At 33.8% G+C, this 27,894-nt stretch overlaps 4 protein-coding genes and 1 pseudogene across 6 annotated transcripts; 2 read left to right on the top strand and 3 right to left on the bottom strand.

Moving 5' to 3' along the window:
- Positions 1 to 3,140: 3,140 nt before the first annotated feature.
- Positions 3,141 to 4,567, bottom strand: LOC106305033 (beta carbonic anhydrase 5, chloroplastic-like). Of its 2 annotated transcripts, XR_001262901.1 has the most exons (6): positions 4,435 to 4,567; positions 4,275 to 4,342; positions 3,871 to 4,056; positions 3,733 to 3,763; positions 3,490 to 3,642; positions 3,141 to 3,307 (listed from the first exon to the last, which is right to left on the bottom strand). XR_001262901.1 is itself a non-coding variant. In XM_013741412.1 (5 exons), the coding sequence occupies exons 1-4, from the start codon at positions 4,504 to 4,506 to the stop codon at positions 3,754 to 3,756; spliced, it is 336 nt and encodes a 111-aa protein (XP_013596866.1). In that variant the 5' UTR covers positions 4,507 to 4,567; the 3' UTR covers positions 3,346 to 3,642; positions 3,733 to 3,753. The 2 variants fall into 2 exon arrangements, 1 of the variants encoding a protein (XP_013596866.1); XM_013741412.1 differs by lacking the exon at positions 3,141 to 3,307 and having other exon boundaries at positions 3,346 to 3,642.
- A 2,151-nt stretch (positions 4,568 to 6,718) lies between these two features.
- Positions 6,719 to 9,523, bottom strand: LOC106302819 (receptor-like kinase TMK4). The gene is made up of 3 exons (XM_013739242.1): positions 9,026 to 9,523; positions 8,654 to 8,962; positions 6,719 to 7,270 (listed from the first exon to the last, which is right to left on the bottom strand). Exons 1-3 carry the CDS (start codon positions 9,521 to 9,523, stop codon positions 6,719 to 6,721), a joined length of 1,359 nt encoding a protein of 452 aa, XP_013594696.1.
- Positions 9,524 to 15,395: 5,872 nt separating this feature from the next.
- Positions 15,396 to 17,075, top strand: LOC106301181 (endoglucanase 3). Its single transcript, XM_013737524.1, has 4 exons — positions 15,396 to 15,590; positions 15,674 to 16,327; positions 16,401 to 16,512; positions 16,585 to 17,075. Exons 1-4 carry the CDS (start codon positions 15,396 to 15,398, stop codon positions 17,073 to 17,075), a joined length of 1,452 nt encoding a protein of 483 aa, XP_013592978.1.
- A 4,087-nt stretch (positions 17,076 to 21,162) lies between these two features.
- On the top strand, positions 21,163 to 23,839 carry LOC106301183 (probable RNA-binding protein ARP1). 2 transcript variants are annotated; one of them, XM_013737526.1, is made up of 6 exons: positions 21,163 to 21,573; positions 21,678 to 21,810; positions 22,088 to 22,205; positions 22,665 to 22,704; positions 22,845 to 23,070; positions 23,219 to 23,839. In XM_013737526.1, the coding sequence occupies exons 1-6, from the start codon at positions 21,400 to 21,402 to the stop codon at positions 23,242 to 23,244; spliced, it is 717 nt and encodes a 238-aa protein (XP_013592980.1). In that variant the 5' UTR covers positions 21,163 to 21,399; the 3' UTR covers positions 23,245 to 23,839. The 2 variants fall into 2 exon arrangements, with proteins under 2 accessions (XP_013592980.1, XP_013592979.1); XM_013737525.1 differs by having other exon boundaries at positions 21,165 to 21,573; positions 23,239 to 23,839.
- A 767-nt stretch (positions 23,840 to 24,606) lies between these two features.
- LOC106305146 overlaps positions 24,607 to 27,894 on the bottom strand; it is a 6,976-nt pseudogene continuing 3,688 nt past the window's right edge.

The raw sequence follows: 27,894 nt of genomic DNA, 5'->3' as shown, positions 1-27,894 counted from the left end.
GGACAATTCTCTCAGATAGCATTTTTAAGTTTTTGTCGCAAAAATAATCTTAAAAAAAAAGAATAAAAAATGGCTAAAATAGTTTTTATTTTATTTTAAGATTTTTAATTTTAATTTTATTTATTTTTTAAAATTTGAATATCTCCAAAATTTCACACCTTAAACTCTAAACCCTAAGTTTAGATTAGTTAGTCCTAAGGTAAAAATGTAACTTATTTTGGTCATTTTTTTCATTGAGTACCATTTTTATGACCAAAACTTAAAAATGACTATTATAGGATAGCTTCTATGTAAATGTGACTTTCTAGGTAATATTTTTTTTCTATTTCTTATAACTTATTTATCGTATAGTATTATTCAAATTTCAATAATGGTTTGTATAAATATGCGTTTCAGGTATATAAATAATACAACAAAAGGAGAGTATGGTTACAAAATGAACCTGGGTTCGAGGTATTTGGTTCTCTCAAGCCACACCAAAATTTGCTTTTATGGCGTGGCTGTCGATCCGTGATAGAATGTCGACTTTGGACAGAGTTGCTAGATGGAATCAAGGACTAGATGCTATGTGTGTACTCCGTAAAAATGCGCCTGAATCGAGAAACCATCTTTTCTTCGAGTGCTCCTACACTGTTCAGGTTTGGGAGCATATCACCAAATGGATATTGAAAAACTCCTTCACTAATGTGTTGGTCAGAGATTCTGATACTCATCACAGATGAGACTATGGAGAAGAAGAGTCTTTTTGTGTCAAATATACATTTCCGGCAGTCTTGTATGCAGTGTGGCGGGAACGAAACAAGATAAAGCATGGTGATAAGTTGTTGCCGCTGTCAGTGCTCAAGAGAATGATTGATAAGGGCATCCGTAACAAGATTAGTTTGATGAGAACTAAGGGGGTTAAGGGAATGGAGGAGCTGATGCAGTTTTGGTTTCTAACTAGAATGTGAATAGCTCTTTAGCATTCTTAGTGATGGTAGTTGATGAGTTTCGATTTTAAACTTTAAAGGTAAAAAGGATGCACTTGTTGTACAATGTTTTTTTTGTGAATAAAATTTAACATTTATTAAAAAAAAAGGAGAGTATGGTTAGAGGGAATCAATCCTTTGTTATACATCTTGAGGCTCTTTTCATTCGGCAAAGATAAAGTTCCTATTTCTCTTGTCCGCTCTGTGTTTGTTATTTTCTTGGTTTTTCTAGGTTCTACATGATTATTCATTGGTACTACACCATTTATAATATGCTCTACATAGGATAATATTGATTAATGAGTTTGTATTGAACTGGAATAAGTTTGTTTCTTTAATCTCCCGATTTGATTTTAGCGTTTAGTTTATGATCTAATGCTCTGACTTAGATAAGACGTTTATTTACAAACTAAATTACTATATTGTATGGAGTTTAAATTTCTTGTTGAGATTTTGACTTGGCTTGTTCTGTGGCTTTAGAAACAACATAGTTATTGACTTCTCTTTGGCTTTTAGAAACAACATAGTAATCGATTTATTTTTAGAATAACCTTGTTTTATTGACATAAAGCTAATAATAAACATTTGGAAGATGACAAAAAAAAAATATTAGAGCAACCTCGATGGTTACAACTAGGCATGGGATTCCGACCCGAACCAAACGGTCCGAAGCAGACCGAACTGAACCGAACTGAACCGAACATTATGAAATTCGGTTAGTGTTCGGTTATCAAGAGCAAACCGATCGAAAGATGTTTAAAAAATGTTCGGTTAGTGCCTCGGTTCGATCGGTTAACCGAAATTTAACCTACCTATATATATCTCTCTTATTAACCTAAACAACCCTAATCAGTTTCTCTTTTCTTCCCCAAACTCGAGCCGCTGCTTCGACGGATTCTCAACCCTAGCAACTCGTCTTTTTCGTCTGATTCTCACATCTTTCCGATCACTAGGTAGGTTCTTCACTCTCTTCTCTAGTTCTGTGTAATTTTTTGAGTTTGTGATTGATTTGAGAGTTAGGGTGTCTGTCGAATCAATTAGGGGTTTATGATTCGGCTTGAATGATGGATCGATTATCAGTGTGAGAGTGTCTCTAAGTGTTTGATTTGGATTGAATGATGAGTTCGGATGGATTTAAGATTTAGGGTTTTGGTCGAAATCGGTTTTGGGTTAGACGTTTAGGGTGGGTTCAGGTCGAAGGTTTGGTCGATTATAAGTGTCTTGTGTTTGTCGGTCGATACTCATTGTCTCTCTTTAACTTGATTTTTTCATCTTATTATCAGGAGTAAATCATGCTGGTAAAAAGAAAAAATCGACTTTCTTTTTCATTGTGTAGAGTATCAAATCTCATCTTTAGAATTAGAGGTAATGTTAACATGTCTCAACAACTTTGTGTGTCTTTTGTGTTTCTGTTCTGTTTTTCCAGTGATTTTCTGACTTTAATAAGTTGCAGGTTGGTGGAGTTCAAGCGTAATGGTGACCTTTAGTTTTCAATTGTTTTGTTTTGTCACTCTTTGTGCTTTGTTGGACATTATAGATTCAAGGAATTAGAATGTTGGATCTTTTTTGTTGATTGAGAAAGAATGAACAATATATATGCTGGTTTTGTTGAATATGTTTGTTTTGCTGATAAATGTGAATTTTTTAAGTCATATCCGAAAAATAAAAAATAACCAAAACCGAAGATAACCGAAATATCCGAAAATAACCAAGTGTAACCGAAAAAATTGGTAAATAATATAAAAACTCGGTTATTTTCGGAAATAAATTGAAAACCAAAAATAACTGACTTCAGAACCGAATTCAATTTCGGTATTCTTCGGAATTAGTTTTAAAAATTCAGGTTAACCAAAAACCGAAGGTTCGGTTCGGTTCAGTTTCGGAAAATCGAAATTGCAGGCCTAGTTACAACTTCATATTGAGTATCCAAACCATAAAGTAATATTATTATAATACTGTTTTTATTAATGAATTAAATTTTAAACTTAAAAACACAAATAATTGATCTATAGCTGACAATTGTCCATTGAGTTCATAAAGAAAGTCCTAAGAGCATGTCCAATGGTTAGAGCCCTTGATGGGTTCTAACCATTAGTTTAATTATTAAGTGTGTACTTTATGAAGTTAAGAACCTTTGTTAATATAATTAGTTTTGTAAAAGTCCAATGGGAGAACCCCTTTGAATTTAGAAGTTCAATTATCAAATTTAAATGTTACAAAATTTATAAATTATTGGATTTCATAACATTTAAACAAAAATGACTAGCTGCCTTAAACCAAGAAAAGAGTAAATTCTGAGCGGCAGCAGTCAAGAAAAGAGCACTAGAGTTTCCAGCACACTGTCAAAGATCACAGAACAGAAACAGAGATAAGCAAAGGTCAATCAAACAACATTTTGATCGCAGGTGCTGCAACATTCAAACGAACATGGCCTATGTTTCACAAACACTAATAATCAAGAACAATGTTTTGTTTCGACAACAAAGTTCCAGAGACATGAAGTGATAGAAAAAGAACAAACCTGGAATTGAGATTGGATCAGATACGACCCAAGTTTCCTGGAAGAAGAATCTCGAGGTTTACTTCCAGCAGAGAGACACAACGACTTGATGGAGAGGAGTTGCCAGCCTTGAGGTGTTTGATGAACATAATTCATTAACTTGCAAACCAGCAGCTACACCATAACAAAATCATAAAAGAGTGAGAACAATTGTAGTGTCGAAACCAAACTGAGAGTAAGGAAGAACTGTTTAGCAGTATTTACCTTAGCAGTAGCATCAGAGATTCACTGGTTCCTGCATCATGCCATCGTCAAATGTCACAAAACAAAATACCATCCTTTAGCAATAAAACCATTCACACTCAGAGCATTTAAAATTTCCAATACAAAATCATCACCCACCTCCTTGTATTTGAAGAACGCAACTTATGCTTCTTGAAGGCGAGGAACCGTTGTTTCATGTCGTCAAACACATCAGTGTTATTATTATCTCTATCAATTTTAGCCTCATAAGTGCGGTCATTAGCTTCCTGAGTCAGCCCAGGTGTCTTTCCTGACGCCATCATTTGCAAGTTGACAATTTTTCTTCTGAAAACACCACAAACGAAACTAAACCTGTGAGATTTTGAATGTATCAGAACATCTCCACAGAGGTTTTGTCGTTTGAAGCAGCACAAAATCAATCTTCTTACACAGCCTATGTATCAAAGACATAAGATGTACTAACGACATGCATCGCCGTAGTGTTTCTTCCATAGATATTGTCCTAATCCCAAACTGAAAAGTCACTAAATCACTGAAACTACCTGAAAGAAGCGGGAATCCTCAACTGGGTTTTCTCAAAGTCCCTTGCTTTGTCCTTGTAACCGAAGATCTGAATCAAAAAGCGAGAGGATAAACAAACCCACAATCAAATTCAGACGAAGAAAGAGAGCGATGGAGAAAAGGGAGAGACTTGACACATACCGATTGTTGGTATTGGAGATTAAGGAGAGACGTGAAGGAAGAAGAAGGATCATGGGAGATAGAGGATGCCATGAAAGGACAGCAAGAGCAGACCACAAGAAAGACAACGACGAAAAAAAAGAGAGACAAGGCAAAAAAAGAACTAGCCAATAATTAAGTGGCACGTATGGGGTTTTTACCAATTCCAAAGGTGTTGTTTTAGACATCGGTTCTCTTTCTTTTTCTCTTTTTTCATTTATTGTCTTTTTGTTTTTTTAAGAACTCCTTTTTAAAACCTCCAATAGAGGTGGTCTAAACATCGTAAAAGAAGAAACTCTTTCTGACACATTTTTTATTGTATTACTTTTTAGTAATATATTTTTAGTATACTTTACTTAGGCCATGATTATCGGTTGGAATAAAAACAGAGTCCTTAGGATATTTTAATCATATTAGTAGTTTAGGACAATTATAAGGACTTTCGTTAATTTTTGTGATTATTAGTGGGACTTTTGTTTGGTCCTTAAGTATAATATTTTTATTCATTTAATTAGAAAATTTCAAACATTTTATTACATTGCAATTAAAAAACAAACACAAATAAAAAAAAAGGAAACACACAATTTATTCATTATATAGCAATTTTAACCTTACTTTTAATTTGGAATATGTCCAAATTTAGCCCATATATGTTCAACCAAATCTTGTTTTAATTGTTGATGGGTATGTGGATTCCGAACTTCTTGCCGACGAGCAATTGAACAGCTGGTATTTTTTGATCTTTTAACAGTAAAGTTAAAATCCTCATCTTCAAATTCTTCCAGAGTGTTTGCATCTTTTTCATCTTCAACAATCATATTATGAAGTATGGTACATGCTTTCATAATATTTCCAATTTTTTCTTTATCCCATAACTTAGAAGGATTTTTGACAACGACAAATCTTGCTTGCAAGACTCCGAAGGCACGCTCAACATCTTTACGAACTGCTTCTTGGGTTGTAGCAAACTTTGTCTGCATTTCAGTTTGAGGTAGCCGGATAGATTGAATAAAAGTTGTCAATTTCGGATATATACCATCTGCTAGATAATATGCCAGATGGTACTCTTTTCCGTTGACATAATAGCTGACTTGTGGCGCGATGCCGTTAATAACGTCATCAAAAACAGGCGATCGATCAAGAATATTAAGATTGTTCATAGTACCTGGAGCTCCAAAGAATGCATGCCATATCCAGAGGTCATACGAAGCAACAGCCTCCAAGAAAATAGTTGGTTTTCCGGTTCCGCGTGAATACATTCCTTTCCAAGCGGTGGGACAATTCTTCCACTCCCAATGCATACAGTCGATGCTTCCAATCATCCCCGGAAATTCACGTTCCTCGTTCTCATATAGAAGTCTTTGCAGATCCTCCGGTGTGGGATGTCGTAGGTATTCATCGCCAAACAAGGAGATGATTCCGGCGGTAAAATTGTGCAAACATTTTCGAGCAGTTGTAGCAGCTAGACGTATATACTCGTCTACCATATCGGCCGCACCACCATATGCCAATTGTCGAATTGCTGCCGTACATTTTTGTAGAGGTGAAAGACTTCCTCGTCCGGTTGCATCTTCTGACGGTCGGAAATACGGAATTTCTATGGAGACGCGATGCACAATACGGAGGAACAAATTTTTATTCATCCGAAACCGTCTCCGGAATAAACTAGTAGAATATGTGGGATTGTCAGAAAAATAATCATTCCAAAGCTGGTTGTGGCCTTCCTCTCGATGTCTCTCAATAAAAATACGCTTTTTCCTCTCTTTTGGTTCTGGTATAGGATCATAGTCGGCTAAAAATTCTTCAATGTGGGTATCAAAATCATCATTATCATCATCTCTGTGGTAATGATAATGAGATGAAGATGCCATTAAGGATAAATCAAGAGATGTGGTTGTGATAGTTTAGAAAATGAGGGAAAATAAAGAGAAGAGAGATTTGAGTATTTGTTTTGACAAGAGGAAACTCATATTTATAAGCTAGAAGTTTTATAACTCCGTGACTTGGTAATGAAAGAAACAATGACATGTGATGGAGAATCTTGTCACGGGTTATTACATTTGCTATTAACATGTGATTGTTAGGTGTAGAATTTGATAAAAAACGTGTGTAACTACCACCAAACACCAAGCATCACCAAACATGGATAGAAATAACAAGTCTTACGAGTTCATATTACATTCCAACCATGGATCTTACACACCAAGCATCACAGATTGTATACATTACAAACATGGATCTTAGTTCATACATATTACTAGCATTCCTAATTAAATACTACAAACATGGATACTACCATTACTACAAGAACCATAACACCTAGAACGAGCTCAAACCCATAACATTTTTTGGCCAAATCAGAGACAGTTTTCTCGAGCATAGTCTCCTTCAGCTCTGTCTGGTAATGGAGATCTTTTACCTGGTTTAGTTCAGACTCGTAGTCACTAACACCGGCAATATAATCAATCTTATCTGATAGCAGAGCATACTGTGTACCTAAAGCTTTGATCTCCTCTGTAGCCGCTTCCTCCCAGCACTTGTATACATGGCAGTCTCCATCGTCGATGTTCTCACATGAGTAAAACCTTCTCCCCGTGATAGATGTCCTAAGAACCGGTTCTCCACCGCAGTAGCATTCCTTGGGGAAGCCGAACTCAACCTCCGGCTGCGGAGGGTATTGAACATGCGAAGCTTCAATCTCTGCTTGGTCGAGCATAATATTCATTTCTGTCGAGCAGTGGTCACTCTCTGTTGTGTTCCCTAAACCATAATCATCCGATTGAGACGGTTGCGTGTAGCTATAATCCAAACCCCTGACCTAAGCATAATAAAACAGGGCACACGTCAGTTTTGTATAAAAATTGACATCACATAGGACTCAAGCATCATTTTATGTTAATCCACGACTTAATAAAACATTCTCATATTTTTAAACGTAACACAAGCACATAAAACATAAGAGAAGCATTATCATTATTTAAAACATAACATCACATATAACACAAGCACATAAAACATAATCCACGACATAAGCTACATTTTCATACATATTAAACAAGACAGAGTTCGGCCAAGAGCTTGTTCATTACGGTTTAAGACAGGTACTTAATTAGAAAAACTAGAAGAGTTCGGCCAAGAGCTTGTTCATTACGGTTTAAGACAGGTACTTAATTAGAAAAACTAGAAGAGTTCGGCCAAGAGCTTGTTCATTACGGTTTAAGACAGGTACTTAATTAGAAAAACTAGAAGAGTTCGGCCAAGAGCTTGTTCATTACGGTTTAAGACAGGTACTTAATTAGAAAAACTAGAAGAGTTCGGCCAAGAGCTTGTTCATTACGGTTTAAGACAGGTACTTAATTAGAAAAACTAGAAGAGTTCGGCCAAGAGCTTGTTCATTACGGTTTAAGACAGGTACTTAATTAGAAAAACTAGAAGAGTTCGGCCAAGAGCTTGTTCATTACGGTTTAAGACAGGTAGATTCGTGACCGATTCGGGGGAGATGAGAGGAGAGATGAGAGGAGAAAACAGCGATCACGTCGTCGGTGTACTATCGCCACATGAGTCGCCAGAGAGAGAATCAGAAGACGGTGAGATCGATAATCTGAAACGAAACGAGGGTTTCCCCTACCCGACGACGCCGTTTCATCTCCACTCGACAGCTGGCAAGGAAGGACGACATAAGAATGACCTTAGTTAAGGCTCGTCCCGCACAATTAAACTCATTTTTGATTTATTTTTCGGCCCAAAATACTTAAGGACCAAAGTTCAGACGGCTGATAATCATACCGCTGATAATCATGGCCTTAGGACCTCTTGGTTGTAGGTGCTCTTAGTCTTAGGAAGTACCTAATCAAACTTGATTCACATGCGATCCGTTAGTCAAGCGTAAAGGTTAGATTTGAAATACTAATTAGTCTACTTCAGATTTGAATACTAATTTGTGGGAAATATTATGAACTGTCCATTACATCATTGAGGAGGAGTAAATAAGTTAGGGAAATAGATCTTTTATTTCATATGATCAAAAAAGGTTACACTTGATGTAAAAAACAGTCTTTCCTAAACAAAACAAAAAAACTGTCCATTACATCATTGTCCAGTTTTGATAGTGTGACAAAAACTAACAATAAAAGTCCCATCCCAACGAGATTAAAATATCATCATTGCTATCAGAAGCAATTCCCGGACCAGAAGAGTCTACCAACAGAAGGTTATCGGGCTTGTAAATGAACGCAACAGTAGCAGAAAACATGGGTATATCGCATGTTAGATTGTTGTTGGACAAATCAATCAGCTGCAAATTAGGCAAGGATGTCAAGACTTTGGGTATCGAACCGGTAAATTGATTCTTCTGAAGCCAAGCCTGGGACAAAGACGTCATACCGGAGAGTACTTGGATCGTACCGGATAAACCGGAGAACTGATCATTAACCCTGAGATTCTGAATCGAAGATTTGGCCAGGGAGGGAGGCAAAACGCCGGTGATGTTGTTGTAAGAGAGGCCGAGGATCTGTAGAGAAGGGAAGGATTAGAAAACGTCGGGCAACTCGCCGGAGACGGCGGTGTTGTTGACGTTGACGGTGGTGAAAGAGGTCGAATCCGCTATCCCTGAAGGGAAGCTCCAAGAGAAGATGTTCCGGTTATCCCTCATGCTCAAGATACGGAGGCTGGTGAGTCCGGCGAAAGCTCCGGGCTCAACTCCTTGGAAGAGATTCGAATCCAAGTAAATCTCTCGAAGGGAGTTGAGTTTAGCCAAGGAAGGGATCGTACCGCTGAGCTTGTTACCCTGAAGGTTGATACTTTTAAGCTCGGAGAGAGTCGAGACCTCCGGTGCTAAATCCCCGGCGAGAGACTCATCCTCGAGGCTGATTGAGGTGACGCGGTCGGACTCGGAGGTGCATCTCACGCCGGACCACGTGCAGCAGCCGGTGGAGGAGGTGGTTGACCAATCTGACGGCGGAGGAGTGAATGATTTGGCTAGAGCCAGCATAGCTGCTCTGTCATCGGCGGTGGTGACGGCGAGGAGATAGACGGTGAAGAGGAGGAATAGGAGGTAAGGCGTAACCTCCATGGTTTAGTGGGATGACGGCATAAGCTGTCCACAAAGAGAAACACTGTCAACAACGATCATGATGATTATGTCATGAGAAAGACACTGAGAGGATGATTAACCCATGGTTCTTAGAACGGGGTTCTTAGGACGGGGTTCTTAGCGGAAGTTAAGAAACAATATCTTAACTTCCGGTAAGAATCTCACTCTAAGAACCCCGGGTTAATCATGGTCTAAGGGCACCAGCATTGGAAGTTTATTAGGGGGTTCACATGCTTCCCGAAAAAAAAAATTATTATATTATGCTACAGTCACGACTCTGTCTCGCCGCGCTTCTTCTGCATGAACCCGGATCGTTACTGTTCAGCGGGCTCCACGCCATGTGGCGATCCGCTATTGGTCATTTTTTTTGTTAAAAAAAAAATCAAACGAAAAATGAAAAAAATAATAATAAAAAATTCAAATTATGAACCCCAACCGGGGGTTCATTAATGCGGCTGCTCTAAAGTGATGATTGTTTAATTAGTTTTTTGTTTTAGTATTTCGTATTTAGATTTTGGTTTTTAGTTTTCACCATTTGGTTTTTGGTTTTTATATATTGATTTTGGTTTTTGGGTTTGTTGTATTTTTTTTATTTTTTAAAAATTAATAATATATTACTTTAAAATAATACAACAAAATAACAATAAATATTTAGATTTTAAAATTAAAATTATAAAATATTGTGATTATTATTTTAAAATCAAATAACAATAACATATTTTTATTATTATAGTTTTATAAAAAAAATTATAGTAAAATATAAATCATAAAATTTATATAAATTACACAAAATAAAAATATTTAAAAGTTTGAAACTACTTAGAACTTTTTCTTATATAAATTATTTTTAATTTTTAAAACTTAAATAGCAATAGTTTTTCTTATATAAATATTATAAATTATAAAAAAATAAAAATACTTAAAATTTTGAAACTAATTATAAATATTCTTATATAAATTATTTATATTTTCTTAAAGTTTAATGGCTATTTTTATTTTTTCATGATTAATAAAATATAGTAAAACATATTATATTTTTATAATTTTTAGTTATTTTTAAAGTGTCTAATAATTATTAAAATTATTCAATTATTTTATTTATAGAAATTAATAAATAAGTTATAAAATTAATTAATATTATTTATAAAATACATAAATTTATTTTATAGATATGAAACACAAATAAATTATTTCACATTATTTCTTAAATGATAGCTAATGTACAAAAAATTTATAATAATTTATCTTTATGAAAATAATATTTATTAATTATTAATTAATTAAAATGTTGTAGCTTTTAGTTTTTGTTTTTGTAAAAATCAAGTTTTAGCTTTTAGTTTTTGTTTTTGCTTTTAGTTTTTGTTTTTGTAAAAATCATTTCACTTGCCAATCAAGTTTTTTAACAAATAGATTCCATAAAATTTAGGAAAACTAGTTTTTCAAAATTTCAACCAATTTGTGAAGATAAGCCAAAAACTAACTTTTGTGGGTTTTCAATATAAAAACGAATTTTGTTTATTTTGTATAAAATACTATATTTTAATTAAATAATAATTAAGTAAATAGTATTTTCATAAAGATAAAATTTCCATACAATTTTTTTTATCATTTAACATTAATATAAAATAATTTATGTGTTTCATATATGTAAATAAATATAGATAATTTTAGTATTAGTTGTAACCAATTACTTATTAATATCTATAAATAAATTATTGAATAATTTTATTATACATACTAAACAACAACTAAAAATTATAAAATTTAAAATATTTTATTAATACAATATTATTATATTAATTTGAAAAAATAGCCATTCAAGTTCTAAAAAACGAAAAATATTTTATGTAATAAAATTTATAAATAGTTTCAAAATTTAAAATATTTTAATTTTTATTATTTATAGATATTTTATTAATTATATTTAAGTATAACACTTAAAAATAAAATAATTGAAAACATGGTAATATTTTTATTTTAAATAACAGCCACTATATTTTGATAAATTTTAATGATAATTTTTTTTAAAATTATTATTTTAAAACAATGTATTGCTTATTTTGTAAAAAAAAACTAAGAATACAACAAAACCAAAATCTAAAAACAAAAAAACTAAAACTAAAAGCTGAAAATCAAAAACCAAAATCTAAAAGTTAAAAACCAAAAACCAAAAACAAAAACCAAAAACTAATGGAAACGATCATCACCTCACAAATGTTCGTTTTTCTTTGATAATAAAGTAATAATAGGAACAAAGATGAAATAAATGAAGAGGAACAAAATAATTGGAATACATGTTCTTTATTGCTCCTTGCCGATTTGATAAGGATAAAAAAAAGAGAAAGAACAAAATAATAGAAATACTTATTCCTTACAAAAAAATGAAAGATCACGTCACTAAGACTCTAGCTAGTGACCACAAAAGAAATAATGAGAACAAAGAGGAAATAAAAAAAATTAACAAAATAATATAAATACTTATTCCTTATTGTTTCTTGCTGGATTTGATAAAAAATAGTTTTGCTTTATAATTCCTTAAATAAAAAAGAATGAGAAAAAATATCTGGGAAAAAATATTCTTTATAAATAGTATCAAATTTAAAGAATGAATAGAAATTAACTATTCTCACTTATTCTTTTGATCACCGTTTGGAGCCTAAAGTTATTTGCCATGAACCTGGTAAACCATTGTTTGTACAAGGTTAGGCCGTATATCTTTTGCAACAAAGCAATCATGCATGCCGTAAATCTGTTATATTATTTGTCTGCATGCTTCGTTTCATGTGCTGGTTTAACATTTTATATTTTCTTGAAGCCAATTTAAAATTATATTTTAAATAATTTTTATCTAAAATTACAAAGCAATAATATAAAAATGACTAAATTTTTCATTAAACAACAGAATCGTGCACATCATAAAATAGTAAATTTTAAACTTAAAATATAGATTTTCTTTTTGGAAAATCATTCACTAAATTTATCTATTCAAATATTTTAATCATAGTTGTATCATCTGAAAACAAAATTAGCCTATTTAATATATTTTGACATGTTAGACCATAAATTATTATTTATCTGTTTCAACCTTAATTAACTTCTTTCAGTTGTGGCGTCAGATAGTATAATAGTCAATAATATGCGATACACGGTTAATGTGTTTTGATAATAGTTCTCCACCTTTCAAAAAGTATTTTAATAGATATTTCTAACTTTTTTTTGGTATAAGTTTTCGTAAAATCTATAATTGTATATATAGATCATCATCAATTAATATTATGTCTGAATGCATATCATATTTTAAAAAAGTTTTCATATTCAAACATGATGCTTTTAAAGTGTCATAACTAAAGATATATATCAAATATTATTTTAACTAAATTTTTTTATTAATTTTATTTATGTATAACTATTAATAAGAAAATGAAGTTAATATATGTCTTCTTAAATCGGATGCCACAATCAACGGTTTGGGTTGTTGGTTTATCCTCCTGGGCCCGACTATTCCTCTGAGGCTACTGTTCTTTCTTCTTGTTACAGTGTTACCGACGCTTGGGTGAATCAAAGTCAGTAATGGCCATGACTTCAAGGGAGATGCCCTGATCAAACCCGGTTGGTTAGTAAATAGGGTAGCAGAAGCACTCTTGTTGTGGCAACAAATCTAACCTCTCACATTTAAACACAGAGAAGCCTGTACAGTATATATTAAAGAACACAAGGAGATGTGAATTCGGTTAGCATAGCGTCATGAAGTTCATCTTTAGGCTTGTGGAGAGAGATTCTAATAATATTTTCTCTTCAACTTGATATATATAATTTGTTAATACTTCTATGTAATAATAATATCTCCTAACTTTAGTCAAACAAAAAAAGTCTCCTAACTTTATTAAGTTTTTTTTATCACATTTCTTTGCAAGAGATTTATATGATTGTAATCTTCTTATTATGTTACAAATCAATTCAATTAATGTACTATATATGGTGGTCCTGGACAACATAAGTCTTCAAAAGGTTATGTCCTTAATGACTAACCGATTAATGCAAACATACTGTGTTTCTCTTCCAACGTCGTTAAACTTTTTTTTTGTACGAGGTGGAGAAATTACATGTAGGTTGATACTATTAAAGACAAGCCCAACCCAATGTTAAGTAGTCCAATAATATGTTATAGCCCAGATGTTTAGGGTTCTTTTCTAGTGCATATATATGAATGCTATCTTTCTATCTTGGGAACTAAGAGCACCATTAACCGTAGCACCCCATTTGGGGAACTTAATTTTTTTTTTTTTTTTTTTGGTTTTCTTTCTGATTAAAAATAAAATAAAAACGAACCAATCGTGAGCCATCACATGTCAGTAGAGCCCACGAATAGTGCAAGCAACAAGTGCTTGTGATGCTTAACTAAGCACTCTTCTTTCTTCTTCTTCTTCTCTTTCGTTTTTTTTAATTAAAAAAAATCTAAGCATCCTATAAGCACCCTTGGTTAATGCTGCTGCGGTTTGTGCAACCAAAACCTTATCTTTATGAATATCATTTCAGAATCATTTTGATATTGGTGACAACTTAAATCTCTTCTCCTTTCTTTACCTTCTTGTTCAATAAAGCCTTAATAAGCTATCTCCATTTCTGTTTAAATAAAGCTCTTTGAGCATTTTCTTCATTTGTTATCGATAAACAATCATCAATGTTATGGGGATCTCTCATATGGATCACTATGTTACACGTGCAATAGATTCAGCCGCGAATCTCCCTGATTGAGATTTTGCTACCATTATCAAGAAATATTATGTAGGGATTCGTCGTCGGTTAAGAAAAAAAAAGGTGGTTTTGTTTGCTTAACCTCCAATCTCCTCAGCTCTATCAAGATTTTAAGCCGTCTTTTACGCAAGAGAGACGAATATTTTTATTTCACGTATAATAATAATATAAAAACTATCAAGACAATAACCAAGAGATTACACTTAGACATTTACGTATTAGTTACACATGAGACACTATTCTAAAGTGCAAGTCCCGTAGACTCGGCGCCGTTATCTTGGCACCATCTGCGTCACCCCCTCTTCTTTTATCTCGTTTTTTTTCCTTCTAAATCGTAATCCTCAAAACCCTAACCTAACTAAACTAAAATTACCTAACTAACCACCCAAATCAAGATCCAAGATTCAAGACATTTATCCATCTCTAACCGTACATGTAACGCCAAAATCTAACATACACACACGCACATATATATAATCCTTTACTGTGGTAAAAAATAAGTATCTATATAACCGATCCTGAAATTTTAAAAATTAAATTATTTAGTGCAAAATTTAAAATTTTAAAAATATAATTTAAGAAGTATAAAATTTATATATACTTATTTTTTTTTTTAAATATTGACACCAATAACAATGTTTTATCGGGTTATGTTTACTTTTTTTTTTATCGGGTTATGTTTACTTTAAAGAACGGTTCTGAGTATATAACATCAAAACTTGTATGTTCTCAAGGCAAACATCAAAGATCATATAGACAAAAAAGAGACATCAAAACTCATATGAACAAGGACTAAATCTTACAATGACAAAAATATAACACATTATCAAGTCATGAGTTAGATACTAAATGTAATTAATTCCAAACGTCAGTTCTATAAAATAATATAAAAATTAGAAAAAGGGGAAGGAACTTAAGAGTAGTTTCTTTAGCAGTTAAGCTGACTTCCAAAAAGCCATAATCCTCGCTCTCAATCTCATCAACGCCATTTGCATTCTTTGGCTATATATACATGCTTATATTCATATGAAGCATCAAGCCATACCTCAAAAGTGCTCTGAGAGCTTTGCTTTAGCCAAAGCCACTTTTACAAGAAATGGCTTCCCCTTTCTTCTTTGTTTTCCTTCTCTCTGGTCTTTTACTAGGAAACACCTATGCTGGTCCCAATTACAGAGAAGCACTCTCAAAGTCATTGCTCTTTTTCCAAGGTCAGCGGTCTGGTCGCCTCCCTGGTGACCAAAAACTCTCATGGAGGTTCAACTCTGGCCTCTCTGATGGCTCCTCTGCTCACGTAAGACCCTCAAAAACTATATATATATATTTCCATAGTCACTAGAAGTAAAAGGGCATAACATTATTAGCCATGAGTTACAGGTGGATTTGAGTGGAGGGTACTATGATGCTGGTGACAACGTGAAGTTCAATTTCCCTATGGCCTTCACCACCACCATGCTCTCCTGGAGCTCTTTGGAATACGGTAAGAAGATGGGACCAGAACTTCAGAACGCCCGTGTGGCCATCCGTTGGGCCACGGACTATCTGCTGAAATGTGCCAGGGCTACACCTGGGAAGCTTTACGTTGGAGTAGGAGACCCAAACGGTGATCACAAGTGCTGGGAACGTCCAGAAGATATGGACACTCCTCGCACAGTCTACTCTGTGTCAGCTTCAAACCCTGGCTCTGATGTAGCAGCTGAAACCGCTGCTGCCCTTGCGGCTAGCTCAATGGTTTTCAGGAAAGTTGATCCCAAGTACTCTCGCTTGCTCCTGGCCACAGCCAAGAAGGTAATGCAGTTTGCTATTCAGTACCGTGGTGCTTACAGTGATTCCCTTTCCTCTGCTGTTTGTCCTTTCTACTGCTCCTACTCTGGCTACAAGGACGAGCTTCTGTGGGGAGCGGCATGGCTGCATAGAGCAACCAACAATCAGTATTACTTAAACTTTATTAAATCCTTGGGAGGTGGAGACCAACCTGACATATTCAGTTGGGACAATAAGTATGCTGGTGCTTATGTTCTTCTCTCACGAGTATGTCTCTCAATGCTTAGAAATATTTTACATAACTTGGTTCAGTGATTCACAAACATATCTTCTTTCGCAGCGAGCAGTACTAAACAAAGACAACAACTTTGAGCTCTACAAGCAAGCAGCTGAGAATTTCATGTGCAAGATCCTTCCAAACTCTCCTTCCTCGTCCACAAAGTACACTCAAGGTAACTTAAACATACATGAGAATCAATAACTCTTTATTACTAAAATATTTTAACCCTAAAACTGATTTTCAGGTGGCTTGATGTACAAGTTACCTCAGAGCAATCTACAATACGTGACATCAATAACATTCTTGCTAACGACCTACGCTAAATACATGAAGTCCTCGAAACACACATTCAACTGCGGAAACTCTCTCATTGCTCCCAACGTTCTGATAAACCTATCGAAGCGTCAGGTGGATTACATCCTCGGTGTGAATCCGATGAAAATGTCTTACATGGTTGGGTTCGGGTCGAGTTTCCCCAAGCGAATCCACCATAGAGGATCCTCTCTCCCGAGCCGAGCAGTCCGTTCGAATTCTCTGGGATGCAGTGGCGGATTCCAGTCTTTCCGCACCCCAAACCCTAACCCTAACATATTAACCGGAGCTATCGTGGGAGGACCGGATCGAAATGACCAGTATCCAGACCAGAGAGATGATTACAGCCGGTCTGAACCAGCCACTTACATAAATGCGGCATTTGTCGGACCCTTGGCATATTTTGTCGGAAAGTCTCATTGAATAGACGGTGTCTGGTCTCTTTGGTTTGAATCGCCACTCACTCTTAGTTCATTGCCTTTTTCATTTCTTTTTTACAATTTGAAAGGTCGTTAGAGATCGGTTAGTCTAAATCCCACGCGCGAAAAGAAGTAAACGGGTTTGGCTATTCGAATGTAAACTGTAATGGGCTTTTAGTTCCATGGCTAATCGGACTATTTAGAAAGCCCATCTTTGGCTCTTCGCTAAATTGGTCAGATTATAACTTAAGTGTCAAAATCACTCAAGTTAGTTTAGTTCAGGGTGACTTCCTATCTTTCATAAGCTAGCTCAGTTTAGCTTATTTATTTTACGAGCTTCCATATGTAAACTCGAACTTAGATCATCTAGATCAAGAGTTAAATGAGCTAATTCGCGATTAAATATAAAAAATAAAAAAATAAAAAATAAATTATAAAATAAAATAAATTTTATAACATAATTTAAAATTTAAATATTAAAAATCAAAAATAATATTAAATACTCAATAAAATCAAAACCTAATAATAAATTAAATAAAAATTAAATTAGTGATCCAAAAGTCTATTCAACATACAAGTCTTAAGATGATTCATCTTATTCATCTTCAAAGTCTTCATCTATTCAAATCATATATATATATTCCGCATGAGAGTCTTAGGAATACCTTGCTTTACATTTTATTTCTAAAGATATATGATATGAGGATTGATATTAATATATTCTTTCACATTCTTATATATATTTAAAACTTTTTGGTTTTACATTTTAATTTTAAAAGATAAATATGATTAGTATAAAAAATATCTTTTCTTACATAAGAAAAATAGAAATCATTTACACACATACGCACACATATATAAAGTATATAAAGTTCATGAATTAGCTCATGTTCATTAAAGATTATTCATATAACTCATGATCTAATTTAAACTCGATCAATAAACTCATTAAATGAGCCTAAAAAACAGAGATCATGCTTATAAAGAATCGAGCTGAGCTGGCTGAGCCAGGTCATGAGCTATAACTCATTTTGACATCTCTACTCAGAAGTAAACGAGTTTTATTTATGTGGTAAATTAATCTTCTTCAGGATTCCAATAATTCCCGAATATCTAATTTTAGGTTGACTGCGTAAACATATTAAATATTCGTTTGATATAATGATCATCATCATATCAAAAGATCAAGAATGAGTTAGCAGGGGGATGATTATGTCCTGTTAAGGGATAAAACCGAAAACCAGATCATACTAACAAATTAGAAAATTATTTTTTGGGATTTATTCAATTTAAACGTAAAATATATTTAATCATGTGCTTTGACCAAAAGATTATTAATGTTGATATTATTTCACCAAAAAAATCTTATCATGTAAAATATATGTTGCATGCATGCCCGAGTGATTCTTCTATTTCTTTGTGAGTTCTTTATCGATATTTTCCCATCGACCTAAATGCCAGTCTCTTTTTCTCTATACATATTTTGGCTTCTCTTGATTCCTCCTTGGTGCTCTCCAAGTTCCTACCAGCTTCACACCAAGCCCCCAAGTTCATATTTTTGCCCTCCATTTATCTGATTCAAGCTCCAAAGATACACAAATGCAACAAACTCTTCTTGGATCTAGAATGTTAATTGGATCTCAATTATGAATGAACCTAATATTAAATGATTCTAAGGTGGCCGAATACACGGTGTAAGCAGCAAAACTCCACAATATCATTTTATAATTATATAGCTTTGATATTATCATAAAAGTCTTAAATATATGATTTACATTCAGTGTTATATATTTTATAACTCTATAATCTTATTGTTAAAGCTTTTTATTTGTCATTATTAATATATAATGCTTTGTTTTATGCATTTTATATTCTTGTTGATTGTTATTACTTATTATTAATATATTTGTGGATGTTATGGTATTAGTTTTTCTGAATTTGTATTATTATATTAAGAATTCAAAATATTATATTATTTTTTATTTTTACAACATAATTTATTTTTGTGTTACATTTCAAAAATTTATATTTTAGCATTTGGAATATTACCATTTTGAGTTCTTAATATTTATTTTAAAATTTTCATACTTGGTTAAAATAAATTTGAAAAATTACACAATTATTATTTTTAGTTAGGAAAATTATATTTTTTGATTTTTTGTTACAAAATTATTTCAATATTTTTAAAAAATATGTTTGAGTTTTTGGTAAGTTTTTTTTTATATTTTCTTAACAGATTTTGTTATAATTAAAATAAGCATTAAATTTATAAGTAAAACTGATTTGTCATTAATATTTTTAACTAATTATGAAAAATTCAAAATTTTCTAGTAACATAGCTTTTATAATAATACATGAACTAAAAGGTTAGTTATATACTGTTATATTTTTTATATAATTGTTTTTATAAATATAAATATAATAATACATGAACTAAAAATTTATATCAAAATAAATAAATGATAATATATAGTTGTAGATATAACAGTTTAACATATGTTAATAATTTTGTTTTTGTATTAAAAACCTTACAAATTTTAACCCGTTTTGACGATTAATGATTATTTATTTAAATGAACTAATTTATTAAAAAAATCTGTTAATCTAGCAATTTAATATAAGTTTGTTATATTTAATTTATAGAGAACATCTATTTTAATATAACATATACTATAATTATAAAATTTATAAAATAGCATAGAATTTTTATTTTGTTTTGTTTTATGATAAAATTCTAATAATCATTAATTTACAATAAGATTATGTTACTAATTAAGAAATTATAATGCATTATTTTATAAAAAAAGTATTAAATTTTTTGGTAGGATTTTGTTAGATTTTTCTCAACAGGTTTTGTTTTAACTAAAAATAAAAATAAAATTTATAATTAAAATTGATATATTATTGATATATTTATTTATTATTAAAATTTAATGTATATAATAAAATATTACGCATTAAGTAGTTAATTAAATGGTCCTGCTATAACTTGTCAACAGTATATAAAATATATGACTCTAAATTAATAGATTAGAGGTATTCGCTCTAGGCTACCAAAATTAAATTGTATAATAAGAAATACCATATTTATATTAGATAGTTTGGTCTGGTAGTTAAATATTTAGTGTTTTACTTTAATCTAACAACTATATTGAGATTGAATGGTTGGCTTTTTCAGTTTCTTTATTTCTTAAAACATTAAACTAAAGGTAAAATATATAAACTGAATTAACATGCACGCAGCATAGAAATCAACTTTTATCACTATTGATTCACTCAAAGGATGCTATGAAGTTTAAATTTTGTGAAAAAAATATCTTCTTATGTTTTTAAGTCATATAATGTAAAAATGAATAATGCATCCAAAAAGACAACTGTAGTTTTATCTGATTGTCAAAAATAGAAGAAGAGACAACTGTAAATCTAAATTAAAAATATATGTTTGCATAAATAAAAGAAAAAAGCAAAAAAAAAGGAAAGAATTAACCTGCAAAATCCTCAAATCTAAAAAGAGCCACACATATTTAACCCAAAACCTCTAGAAATCTAGACACGACTATGCGATCTTTAATTGTTTCTAGTATGGGGCATTCTTATAACTAATTTTCAACCTAGAGATACATCAACAAGTTTTAACACTAATTATTAATGAAAATTAGCATAACAAATTAGGGTGGGCATATGACACACCTTTTCTTGTCTTTGGTTAGCCCTTGCAAGTGATTGAGTGTGAATCACGAGTGCAGATTCAACTACAACCGTTGCTTAAATTTGACCAACTATATAATATGTGTTGTTCAGATTATCAGATATACAATGAGAAAATAAGGAACTAAAACATTTTAAGATTTAAATTCTGTTTTCGTTCCTTTACTCTCTCTCTCTTTAGATAATTGAACGTACTTCATAAAATGCAATAAGTAAGAACAATCCATGCTTATATCATCACGCCCATCTACGCACGTCAATACCACATAACCTTTGAGTAGAGGCTGCGTGAGAGACACGATCAATAGAGTCGTGGATAAAAGGATAGAGACTGTATCTGTACTTTTTTTTTTTTTTCAACAATAGGGACTGTATCTATACATAATTCAAGTCCGATATCTTTTTCCCAGTGGCACTTTATCATAATTTTTATTTTCGCTTTTCTTCTCATCCTCATTACATATATCAATCAACCCTAAAGAAAACTTATCTCCTGAATCTATTAAGTAGATCTCTAATCTCTTTCCAACTATCTATATAGCCTTACTTCTATGAATATTTGTGTCCCTCACAATCTCACAAGTGAAACGTAAAGATAGATATCTGATCGGAGAAAAGATATGACGGGAGGAATAGGGTTGGGAGACACGACGTACACAAAGGTGTTTGTGGGAGGATTAGCTTGGGAGACGCACAAGGATACGTTGAAGAAGCACTTCGAGCAGTTTGGGGAGATTTTGGAAGCTGTAGTCATCACCGACAAGGCTTCAGGCAGATCTAAGGGCTACGGATTCGTATATACAATAACTCATTGTTTCTAGATATATATAGAGTGGTATATTTAGGGTTATACATATATACCTCAAAGGGGAACTAATTAGTAAAGTGCTGTGATCAGGTGACGTTCAAGGAGGCAGATGCGGCGAGCAAGGCTTGTGTGGACGCTACTCCTGTGATCAACGGAAGAAGAGCAAATTGCAACCTTGCCTCTCTTGGTCTTCAAAGATCCAAACCCTCCACTCCTAACCATGGTTAATACATATATAAATCATTTCTCTCTCTCCTAACCTTGCGTAACCCTTATAATGTTACGCAAGTTAGATCAAGAAAAATGATAACTATAAGTTAATATATGGTTAGAGTGTCTAACTGTCTATAAAAAGTTATTTAAATTGGTTAGAAATTTGTGTGGCTAATTAAGTATTGGAATTACATTATATATATAGCTGGTAACTGATGTTAATTGACCATAGATATAGCTTTTGTGTTGATTTTAAAAGTGATGTTGATGTTTAATGAATGTGTTAGGGGGAGGTAGAATTAACAATATGAGAGTGATGATGAACACAATGCAAACTGGTTTTGGACCACCTCATCCACCACCCACTTTCCCTCACTATCCCCAGCTCCCTCTCAATCTCTTTGGGTATACTCTTCTTCTTTTTCTCTCTTTCTTACATGTAATGATCATGATGATGAGATAGTACATGCATGCATAGACATAACATGATACCATACAGCTCATATATCTCAATTAAATCGAACAAAACAGTTTGCATAACATAGCTGGCTGTCTTTCAATGTTTCCCACTTTGATTGTGGACCGACACTATTATTATTATTATTTGTAATTATATCTCTTTCTACTTTTAACTGGCTTAATAATAGTGTCTATAGACTAAAATGACTGACAAAGTGGTCAACGACAGCTTGTAAAACTAACTGATTGATTCCCTCTTTCACCAATCATTTTTACTCTCTCTCTCTATCTCCTCACATGCACTTTCCTTGTGCCATGACCACGTGCCACGTGCATTCATACATGTTATCACTCTTAAAGTGTAATTCTGTTATGTAAGAAAAAACATTGATTTGATACTCGCAGGTACTCTCCATACTCGTCAGATTACTCTCCATTCCCTACGGTCCGTAACTTTTTATCTCTCTGACATTGAGAGTAGTTGTATAACGAATCGAAGAATCTTTTCTGTCAACGAGTCTATCAGTTAACTTAGTTATTCATGCTCACATAATATCTAACATTAATCTAATGTGTTACATACAGAGCTTATACGGCGTGTACGACTGCTATTCAAGGGGACAATATGGACTATATAGCAATGGAAACGGTGGAAGCGGTGGACTAACCGCAGCAGCCGCATCAGCTGCTCCATTTTATCCTTGTGGTAGCGGTGGGGTTCAGTTCACTCAACCGCAACCGTTTTATCACCACTTCTCTTCTTATAACAACCCGCACCAATACTCTCCTGCCACCATTTCTGTTCAACAAGGTACACATCCCCAAAGCATTTTTAAGGAGTAACCTTATTTTGATGTGTTATTAACAACTTTGTCATGCGGAGGTCTTACCTCGTGTATGATTATATATACACACCAAAGCCAAAAAAGAGATACATTGTACACTAATATTGTTGACAGTGTGTTTTGCTGTGCCACAGGTGTAACCGGATTTCCACTTCAGCCACCTCTCATTCCTTACCGTTGAAAGAAGCTTAGAGTCTTTGGTAGCCATCAAGCTTCACATCGTCATCATAATCTTCATCTTCTTCTTCTCAAGTCAAGAGTCATCTATGTTTTAATAGGTGCTCTCTGGCTATCACAACTTTTTCTCTCTCCCTCTGCCCTAAAAGCCACCCATTTTATGGAATTTGAGGTGGCTATTATGAGCAGATCCCCAATGGGATCTCCAGTTTCAGATGGTGATCATGTCGTATTGACATCTCTCACTTTCTTGCATTGCATCTTCTTGAGAGAAAAGGGTCCTCTCTCGATACAGTGATAATGCTAATGGAGCAGAATCGTCAATCGCTCATCATGTGCCAAACTCAAAGCTGATGCATGTATCGGCTTGTTTGCCATGTTGTTTAGCCTAGGGATGGCTAATCAACAAGGCAAAGAAAAATGTCTGTTAGGATTAATGTATAAAAATCAAGCACTACAACCATGTGCTGTTTGAAAAACTGAATCAATGATCCCATGTTTAAGGAAAACATCAGCTACCCTTTTTGTTATATGATGAACATGTTAGTCTTTTTAGTATTTAGGTCATCAAGTGATCTTCTTCCCCTTGGAGGGGAGAAATATCTTAAGATATCATTCTTATATAAAATGCATTATTTAAAGTATTCGTTAGTTTCTACAACCTCAAAGAACAGTGCCATGCTTTCTAGTCTCTGTTCATAAATAACACTGGAAATATAAGTCCAAGGATGTAATTTGCTTAAACCTAAACAATACCTATTTATCTCGACAACACATTCTTATCTAATTCGGTTGTATCACCTTGTGTTCATGTCTGTTCTCGTATCCACATTTTGGTTTGAACATGAAATCAACAAAAGATTCATTCTCCAGTGACCACCGCACTAGCTCACAATTATTCTTGTTCGATCAGTTTCATAACTTCTAGTGTTGTCTGGATGAACGTCAAAGATAATAGAGGGCTGAACAATTTTTAAGAGTAGATGTTTTCTCATCTATGGTTGTGTGCCATCTTGAGAAAAAGTATTGTAGCCCATCCATGTTCCACCTCTCAAGCATGCTAGATGGGATGGAGATGAGATCCTTGTCCAGGGATAACACATTTTCCATGATATATATGCTATGTTTCTAGAATTAGCATGTTCCAGCAACTTTTCACATGGTCAAATCCTTTCATACCAATTTCAAGATAGTTCTCAAGGAAAAAAGAAAAAAAATTAATAACTGAAGCTCTGAGACATAATACAGAAAACAATGTGCATTCTCTCAAAAACCGGGTTTGAAGCAAAGTCTTTTGCGGAAGAAAAAACAAAAGAACACCAACTTCACGATGTAATCATCGGCTCTGGATCAGTCTGGTCGCTGGGAGTTTTGTCAGACTGACGTGCGGAACTGAACAATATGTCTTTAATAACCTGCACATTGATAAATAAAAAGTCTTGAGTAAATCTCATGGACTCATGAACCAAAAAGGGTACGTCAAGATTGTGTTTACTCACCTGTGACATTAATCCATGAACCTGCTCAACAGTTATCTTTGCACTATCCCGAGTTATCTTAGCGAGTGGAAGCTCGTCCTGAAAGTGATCCATAACACACATACATAATTGGGCTTTGAAATCTCCACAAACAGATGGTGTCAACAAGATTAAAAACGACCACAAAACTCTAGGAAGCAAACGCAGACTATTGGCGACAAGTAGTTGACGAATTGAGACATCAAAATTCTACCAGATTGTATACTTGTTCAAACTTCCAAGTCTGCATATTTTGACTAAATAAACACGCAATTGTGGAACCATACAACCAGAGACGGTGAACTCTAATGATGTGCTGGTTATATCTAAGCAACATATATACAGTCAAATCTTGATAGGCTGATATGATTTTTCTACATACTATCAATCCAAGTAGTTAGATGTTGATACATAAAGCAGTAGCACTTGATTTAGCTAAATGTCAAATTTTTTGAAAAGTAAACTTGATTTTGGGTCACATTATTGGGCTAACAAACACTAATCATGTTTAGCCTAACCTTAACCCAAATTCTAGAATAATCTTCCAACTCCTTAAGTTAAAAATTTAGATATTTTCATAGAAAATTCTAGATAATTAAGGAAAAATAATCTTAGATATTTAAGTAGAATTATCTAGATTTAGGATTAAAATATGTAAGATATTTTGTACTTTGGAGGCTATAAATACCTCCCATCTCTTCTCATTTTGAATCATCATGAAGTATCCAAGTTTGTAAGAATCATCTAAGTAATAAGAATCATCTTCTAAGTTATAAAAGCTTTCTTCTTCACAAAGCTTCTTTCTCTTTAAACACTAAACACTTTCTCCATCTTTATAAAGTTTTCCATTCCAACAAAGTGGTATCAGAGCTAAAAGTTCCTTTTGAAGATGGCAAATAGTGGTGTTCCCTTCCAAGTTCCATTGCTCACAAAGAGCAACTATGACAATTGGAATCTTAGGATGATGGCTATCATAGGAGCACATGATGTGTGGGAGATAGTCGAGAAAGGCTTCGTTGAACCGGAGAATGATGGTGGTTTATCGCACAAAAGGATGGTTTGAGAGATTCAAGGAAGAGAGACAAGAAGGCTCTCTGTCTTATCTATCAAGGGTTAGATGAAGATGCATTTGAGAAGGTTGCTGATGCAAGGACGTCCAAAGAAGCATGGGAGAAGCTTCAGACATCTTACAAGGGAGCGGAACAAGTGAAGAAGGTACGACTTCAAACTCTAAGAGGAGAATTTGAAGCATTACAAATGAAGGAAGGAGAACTCATCTCAGATTACTTCTCAAGAGTCTTGGCGTTTACTAATAACCTAAAAAGAAATGGTGAGAAGTTAGATGATGTGAGAATCATGGAGAAAGTTCTTAGATCATTGGATTCAAAATTCGAGCATATTGTCACCGTGATTTAAGAGACACAAGACTTGGAGACTATGATGATGGAGCAACTTCTTGGATCACTACAAGCTTATGAAGAAAAGAAGAAGAAGAAAGAAGATATTGTGGAACAAGTTCTCAAGATGAGAATTGATCACAAGGAAGAAAGTGGCCGAAATCATCCGAGACGTGGTGGTGGTCATTTCCGAGGACGAGGTCGTGGTGTAAATGGACGAGGTTGGAGGCCATATGAAGAAAACTTCAACCAAAGAGGAGAGAACTCATCAAGAGGTCGTGGAAGAAGAAATTCAAAATCAAGGTACGATAAATCAAACATCAAATGCTATAGTTGCGGGAAATTAGGACATTATGCTTCTGAGTGCAAAACTCCAAACAACAATAGAGTTGAAGAGAAGTCCAACTATGTTGAAGAAATGAGTAAAGAAGAAGATATTTTATTGATGGCTTACAAGAAGGATGAACCAAATGAGGTTCACAAGTGGTACCTTGATAGTGGTGCAAGCAACCACATGTGTGGGAATAAAAGCATGTTCGTGGAGCTCGATGAATCGGTGAAAACCAATGTGGCTTTGGGAGATGAATCGAAGATGGATGTGAAAGGTAAAGGAAATATTTTCATCCGCTTGAAAAATGGAGATCATCAATTCATTTCCAACGTTTACTACATTCCAAGCATGAAGACCAACATCTTGAGCCTAGGACAACTCTTAGAGAAAGGTTATGGCATTCGACTAAAAGATAATAGTCTTTCTTTAAGAGATAATGCAAATAATTTCATCACAAAGGTGCCAATGTCAAGCAATAGAATGTTTGTCCTAAACATTCAAAATGACATTGCACGATGTCTCAAGATGTGCTACAAGGAAGAGTCTTGGCTTTGGCATCTTTGATTGGGACATCTCAACTTTGGAAGCTTAGAGACACTTTCCAAGAAAGAAATGGTAAAGGATTACCTTGCATCAATCATCCAAATCAAGTGTGTGAAGGTTGCTTACTTAGAAAGCAATTCAATATGAGTTTTCCAAAGGAGTCAGAGACAAGAGCAAGAAAGCCACTAGAACTCATACATACAGATGTATGTGGTCCGATCAAACCAAGTTCAGTTGGTAAGAGTAACTACTTCATTCTCTTTATTGATGACTTTTCAAGAAAAACATGGGTTTACTTTTTGAAACAAAAATCAGAAGTGTTTGGAAATTTCAAAAAGTCAAAGCCCATGTTGAGAAGGAAAGTGGTCTTAAGATCAAGTCTATGAGATCGGATCGAGGAGGAGAATTCATGTCCAAGGAGTTTCTGAAGTATTGTGAAGATAATGGAATCCGAACACAGTTGACGGTGCCAAGAACCCCTCAACAAAATGGAGTAGCGGAAAGAAAGAATAGGACAATACTTGAGATGGCGAGAAGCATGCTCAAAAGTAAGAAGCTACCAAAGAAGTTTTGGGCAGAAGCAGTTGCTTGTGCGGTTTATATATCAAACCATTCTCTAACAAAGAGTGTTTTAGAAAATACACCACAAGAAGCTTGGAGTGGAAGGAAGCCCGGAGTCTCACACCTAAGAGTATTTGGAAGCATTGCTCATGCTCATGTTCCAGACTAGAAGCGGAACAAACTAGATGATAAAAGTGAGAAGTATATCTTCATTGGGTATGATGCTAACTCCAAAGGCTACAAGCTCTACAATCCTGAAACAAA

Source organism: Brassica oleracea, chromosome C7, assembly GCF_000695525.1.
Source record: "Brassica oleracea var. oleracea cultivar TO1000 chromosome C7, BOL, whole genome shotgun sequence".
Classification (NCBI taxonomy): Eukaryota; Viridiplantae; Streptophyta; class Magnoliopsida; order Brassicales; family Brassicaceae; genus Brassica; species Brassica oleracea.
The sequence above is the reverse complement of the archived record's forward strand: the minus strand, read 5'-3'. Positions and strand labels throughout refer to the sequence as shown.